The sequence below is a fragment of the Rousettus aegyptiacus genome, unplaced genomic scaffold, assembly GCF_014176215.1.
Source record: "Rousettus aegyptiacus isolate mRouAeg1 unplaced genomic scaffold, mRouAeg1.p scaffold_m13_p_11, whole genome shotgun sequence".
Classification (NCBI taxonomy): Eukaryota; Metazoa; Chordata; class Mammalia; order Chiroptera; family Pteropodidae; genus Rousettus; species Rousettus aegyptiacus.
The window spans coordinates 1,206,072-1,212,665 of NW_023416286.1; the positions used below are offsets into that span (position 1 = coordinate 1,206,072).

The 6,594-nt window shown below is 49.0% G+C and overlaps 1 protein-coding gene across 7 annotated transcripts in view; it reads left to right on the forward strand.

The window, feature by feature from the left end:
- Positions 1–4,701, forward strand: part of CDK8 (cyclin dependent kinase 8) — a 90,293-nt gene extending 85,592 nt beyond the window's left edge. For 6 of the 7 annotated variants that reach the window (XM_016121905.2, XM_036228370.1, XM_036228369.1 and 3 more), the window contains 4 exons: positions 1,573–1,670; positions 2,338–2,416; positions 2,509–2,667; positions 3,509–4,701. In XM_016121905.2, coding sequence (XP_015977391.1) covers positions 1,573–1,670; positions 2,338–2,416; positions 2,509–2,667; positions 3,509–3,640 — 468 coding nt within the window. In that variant the 3' untranslated portion in view covers positions 3,641–4,701. The remainder of the gene's footprint in view (positions 1–1,572; positions 1,671–2,337; positions 2,417–2,508; positions 2,668–3,508) is intronic. The other variant, XM_016121907.2, reaches the window with a different exon arrangement.
- Positions 4,702–6,594: the final 1,893 nt, after the last annotated feature.

The following is a 6,594-nucleotide window of genomic DNA, read 5'->3' on the forward strand; positions in this document are numbered from 1 at the left end:
AGCCCCTCCCAGCAATGCCTGTGTCCCCCGCTGACTCCCTGACGCCCCCTCGTCAGAAACAGTGCCTGGCGGCGCCGGCCCAGCGTGGCAACTCCCACACGTCCCTCCTTGTGCGCCGACGTGCGCACACGAGCGTGCGCGGCAGCCGCGGATTCTGAGTTTTTTGGTTGCACACGTGCACATTGCTCCAGGCAAGCACATTTTAACTCATTGCGTGCCCTGGGCATCTCTGAGTCAGTGAATGTGGATCTCACTGTGCTGACTGAACCGAATGGGAAGGAGGCAGAAGGAAGGAAGGAAGGTTGCCAGGCGTCTTGGGTTTTACGGGACAGGGTTCTAGAGCTGTCGCCCGCAGACATCAGGGGCACCCTCAGTCTCAAAACAGGGGACCATCACCTCACTTCCAGCAGGACGATGACCTCTCCCCGAAGCTGTGGCACAGGGCCACCCAGCAGAGGCCTAGGGACCCCCGCCTGGCAGAGCCACCGGGATGGAGCTGCACCCCGGGGCGTCCAGACGGCCAAGCGTCAGCTGAAGGGGATCGTTCTGGAGACCTAGCGTCTCACGGAGCGCCTGTGCTGGGCTGTGGGCTGGCCGGGGACCCGCCCGTCCTGTGCCTGTCCCTCCGTCATGTCTGGGAAGCACGTCACATGCTCCGCCGCACGGGCTCACACCCGAGCGCGGTCTGGTTCCCTCTGATTTAGACGATGTTTAAGTGAGACTTCGGACTTTAGACTCGAGTCGATGCTGAAACGAGTTAAAACTTTTGGATTTGTTGGGATCGCGTGAATGCATTTGGCACCGAGAAGGCCAAGGATGGGGGGTGGGGGAGTCATTAACCTCTTAAACCCCAGGTTAAAATCAAATATTCTAGGTCAGCCTTCAGTAAACTTTTCAGTCTCCATCTGACAAATGGGGTACAGGGGAGTTAGGTAACTTGTCCAGAGTCACTCACTCAACTAATGAATGTCAGTTCTGGATTTCAACCCAAGCAGCCTCCTTCCTCAGTCTCTACTCATAGCCACACGTCTGTACATTAGAAGTCCTGTGTCCGATACCATATTATTTGGACCAGTACAGCACAGCCCGGGAGGATTTCCCCGATGACCTGCGTCCCTGGCCACGTGTGGCTGTTAAGCTCTAGATGTGTAAATGATGTGACTGAGAAACTGATTTTTTAAATTTCTTTTTAATTTATTTGGTTTTAAGTCTACACATGTGGCTAGTCTCTTACTTGTGTTAGCTGTATTTTTCCCCTTAATAGAAAAAGAACCAAAAAATCTAAGAATTTTTGTCCTCTTCTATGTTGGGTAAGGCAATTTAGGTAATGTAGGGAAAAGATCATTGGTTTAGAATAAGAAGATAAAAGTTTAGTCACGTATAAGAGAAGCACATCCCATGATCGGTATTAGAATGACTAAAACGTGAATTACTGTATTAAATTTAATAATTAGGGTTTTTTTGTTGTTAATTGTGGTGTCACTCATCAAAAAACATACCCGTCGCACGCGGGTGCCGTGGGGCATGACCGTGAGAAGTAATGCGCGATGTTTTCATGATTTATGGTTCCAGCTTCAGAAGTTGCTCACCATGGACCCAATAAAGCGAATTACCTCAGAGCAGGCTATGCAGGACCCCTACTTCTTAGAAGACCCACTTCCTACGTCAGAGTAAGTGGCCGGTCTGCCGGCGCGGCAGCGTTTGGGGGGGCGCCTGCTCTCTTTAAGCGGTCAACCCCAAGTTGCCACTCCGCTCACGTGGGGACCCGCAGAAACGCTCGTGACGGGCAGGAATTGTGCTCCGATGACCGAAGTTTCACGTCGGGGGTCAGAGGTCAGAGGTGTCCCTGTCCCCCTTGGGCCCGCATGTCAGCAGCGACGCGTGTGTGGTCGGTCGCTCGCTCGGACGTGCCGAGGTCGCTCAGTGCCCGCGGCTGCAGTTCAGGGCTCTGACTGCGAAATAAGCGTGTGTTCCGCCCTCCGTGTTTTATAGTGAATGTCGTAGGGAGGGTAAGGATGATTACGTTTGAATAGTCACATTCCGCTGGAATCTGTATTTCGGTGGTCGTCACCAAAGAGTTAGTGCCGGGAGAAAAGAAAAAGTTGAGTCATGTTAGATGATCGTTGATCGTTTTGATACAGTGAAAAGCCCTCGAATGACCTGCTCCGACGTCACTGGAGAAAAGATTCGTTTTGTCCCGCTTGCGAGAAAGGTTTTTATATTACACGTTTGGAGACAAAGTCCACCCTGAAAGGTTAGAATGAGAACCCGCTGGAAGGAAGCGTTAGAAACGTCGCTCAGGGTGCCAGAAACCGTGTTTCTTTTTCCTTCGACCAGTGTGTTTGCCGGTTGTCAGATTCCTTACCCCAAACGGGAATTTCTAACGGAAGAAGAACCCGATGACAAAGGAGACAAAGTAAGTGTCCCAGCGCGGCCGGCCCCTCCCGCGCGGGCGAGTCTTGTCCTCTTTCTGAGTTGAACTTTTATTTTTCCGTTGACCCAATTGAGAAGAACCAGCAGCAGCAGCAGGGCAATAACCACACGAACGGAACCGGCCACCCCGGCAATCAGGACAGCGGCCACGCGCAGGGGCCCCCGCTGAAGAAGGCGCGCGTCGCCCCGCCCACCACTACCTCAGGCGGCCTGATCATGACCTCAGACTATCAGGTACCGGGCGCCGGGCGCGCCTCCGCGGGCCCCTTCCTGCCGGCGGGTCTCGCCGCGACGTCTCGGGCCCCTCTTTTTAAGAGGGCACTTTTGCTAGCATCGGCAGAGGTTAGAATTATACGACTTACTGAATGCGCTTTGAAAGAGGAGAGGCCTAGGTCACGGCTGATCTTTCATAGCGTTCGCCGTGGGGGCGGGTAGCACGGGGGGCAGGTGCAGGGGCGGGAACGATCACGGGGCGGGTCGCAGTTCGGGGCCCCCAAACCCTGTCCCCGTTCCCTTCCTTCGGGCTAGTTTTAGAGTCGAGAGTGCTGCTCTTACATTTCAGCAATTATGATCCTTTCGTATATGACTTGCAGCAGGAAATGAGATTCATTAGTTTAAAGGACATAAAAATATTTAATGCAAAAGCAGTTCCGCGGCGACCCTGCCCGCCACGTTCGCTTTTATGCATTAGTCGGGCGTGCGGGGCGCGGAGTTTCTCCCGGAGACGCTGGCTCGTGACCTTGCTCGGCGTTTCTTAACGAGACGTCAGGTTCACGTGCGAACCCCCCAAGCACGTTAGCTGTTGTTTATCGGATGGGTGCGGAGCAGCACGAGAAGGGGTCGCGGCTGTAGGAAGCACCGAACCGCTCAGCGCGGTCCTGGCCTCGGCTCGGCCCCCCTACCCCGGGGCTTCATAAAGAGAGGCGGACATTAGTGAAGATTGGGGGGTTCGGCCCCTCTAACGGTGCAGCCGCTGCCCGAGGCTTTCCTTCGCTCCCAGAGCCGAGGCCGCGGGCGCGGGGGCCGGGGGTCCCCGGGGCCGCCGCGTCACCTCGCCCCCCGCCTCCCTTTGCAGCGTTCCAACCCACATGCTGCCTACCCCAACCCCGGACCAAGCACAAGCGCCTCGCAGCCGCAGAGCAGCCTGGGCTACTCAGCTACCTCGCAGCAGCCCCCGCAGTACGCGCACCCGACGCACCGCTACTGACCGCGCGGCCGGCGCCAGGCCGCGGGCACCGGCCCCCCGCGCCCCGGGCGGGCCTGTCTCGGAGTTAGACTTGAACAGATCGTGCTAGCACAGTTTGTGTCGTGGGTTTGCTGCTTCCATAGTTTACTTGACGTGGTTCGGACTGGCGGGCGTGGTCTCCGGTGGCGGTCGGTAGCGGGTGACGCTGTGACGCTGCCAGGGGCCAGCGTCCGCCGCCCACGTGGCGAGTTCCTGCAGTGCGACAGCATCATCTGACCGTAGTCCACGCGCGCGCGCGCACACGCACACACACGTTTAACTGGTACTTGAAACACACAGTGTACGTCAACTCGACAGAATGACAGATCAGACGGGACTGTTTGGGTATGCCTTCCATCTTACTGTCTCATCAGTGGGTTGGTCCATTCTCTACATAGTCAGTGTTTTTGACCAAGACTATTGCTTGGATTCGTTTGAAAGTACAAAAAGCCACATCATTTTTTTTTTCTTTCCTTTCCAGAAAGGTTTCAAAACTCCCAAAGATTTAATTTCCAACTTCTAAGTTCGTTTTTATTCTCAATCTATGACTTGACTGGTATTAAAGCTGCTATTTGATAGTAATTAAATATGTTGTCATTGATATAAACCTGTTTGGTTCAGCAAACAAACTAAAATGATTGTCATAGACAGTGTTTTATTTTTCCTGTTGCTGTTGCTGATTCGTGAGCATGCTTTAAGATGAAAAAAGCATGAATGATAATTTCCTTTAAAAGGTGCGGCATCCGATTCCGATATTTTGTCCTGATTTTAAAGCTGGTTGGTGTAGTGCTATTAAAATTTCGTTCAGTTAATTTTCTTTTTTAAAACTTGTTCGCACGTCGTTTAGGGAGCCCTTACTTCAGCAAAGGAGAGGGAGTAGGAGAGCCTTAGCATTTTTGAGGAAAAAAAAAAAAACTATAACATACAATGTACTGTATCAAACTATTTTACATGAATGACACAAGTATTCTGAATTTAAAGAAAAATTGAACATTGTTAAAAACAAGGTGTTATGTAATAAATTTATTTTTCATAAATCAAAATATGGAGTCAGTTGTATTTTTACATACACAGAGTTTTATTTTAAAATGTGCCTTCACAAGTGGCCTCTAAATTAACCTCTTCAGTTGTTTCCATTGATGACGATAATAATATATTTTGCGTTCATAATGTAGTAACGATGTATGATTGATTCAGATGTGGAATCTGTTACTCTTAGTCCCGTGAGAGAGGAAACAGACACCTTTCTAACTGAAAGTAATTGATGAGCCTTCCATTTCTAAAATGACATCTGATTCTTTGTCATGCTCTCATGTCCAAAATAATATTTTTCTTCCCTCCTACTGCACAAAATACAGAAGATAAAACAATTAACACTTTTTTCCCCCTTAAAAATTCAACTCATTCACATGAAAACATTCTAAGACATTTTAAAAACTGGAGAATTCCAGGACTGGGAGGCCCAACCCTAACAAAACTCATCAAACCATAATACACTTTAAAATGCAGATTTATGTTCTATGTAAATTAGAACACGTTGATTTATTTAAAATCCAGTGGGCGTAAAGCACTTAGCCCCTGCCTGGCATGTAAGCATTCATTAAATGTTAGCTGGCGTTAGTGTTCTCTCCAAGTGGAAATAGACTTTTTTCTTAAGTCTTAAAATATGACCTAGCAGGTAAGTGAAATTTTCAGGGCCATTTCATGGCCAAACGTTTCCCAGCCTCTCGTGAATCAACTTTAAGCATTTACACGCGCATAAGTGCAAGGCCGAAATATCGAAAGGTACTGTGGAATTCAGTAGTCTTCATTTAAGTGTTTTTTATTTTTTTAAGTTCTACGACGTTTAGGGGCTCCTGAGCAAATACTCGTCTCCCCTGGGCACAGCTACGAAGTTTCTCATAGCCTGAGAATATCCTTTGAGGGAGCAAGAGAATGGAATGTACTGGACGTTTACTAAGCGTCTGGGGCGTGTTTAATAGAGTTAGGATTTGGGGCCAGACCGAACTGAGACCACGGTCCCCGTCCTCAGACACGCGAGGGTTTGACTCAGCTGAGGAGTTGGCCACAGAGGAAACACAGCAGCGGGAGCCCCACGTGGAGGGTTAGGGACCAGGACAGTTTCTCTTCTGAACCAAGGAAGTCGTCCGGGAGAAAGGCTCCTTGGGTGTGGGGCTTGGCGTGGGGCATGGGGAGGGACGTGGGGTTTCGGGTCAGGAGGCCGAGGTCGGGGCCCTGCCCGTCACTTAACAGAAGGCCTTGGTCAAGTCCTTCAGCTTTCCTTAACTTCATATGGAATCAGAAGGGACCCCGACCAGCCAAACAGTGTTGAAAAAGGATAAAATTAGAGGACTCCCACTTTTGACTTTAACCTTTACTGCAAAGCTCCAGGAATTGAAATAGTATGGCACTAAGGACTGTTTTTAAAATGACTGTATGATCCTCTTGACATCGTCTTTGTGATTATTTTTTATTTCATGGGTTTTTTTTTTTATTCAAAAAAACGAAACACTTTTATGTAAATGTTCATTTACATTTAAAAATCTGCAGTTTGAAACAGAATGAAAAAGTGTTTTCTTTTTTCATCAAATGTTTGGGTTTTCAAATCAAAACAGCAAATTAAAATTCGAGCAAACAGTATAAGCAAAAATAACCTGCTTTTTTTGGGGTAAATGTCATTGCTTTGAAACGTAAAGAGTTCTCTGAATAAACTCAAGTTCTTAAAAAAAAAACAAAACAATACAGTACTAACAGAAAGACACACACAGAGATCCAATGGACTAGAATAGAGAGCCCAGAATAATCTCGCACATGTAAGGCCAGCCACTGTTTTTACAAAAGTAGATGTCTTACCATTCATTAGGGAGAGAACAGTCTTCAGTACGTGGTGCTAAGAAAAACTGAATGTCCACATGCAAGAGAATGAGGCTGGGCCC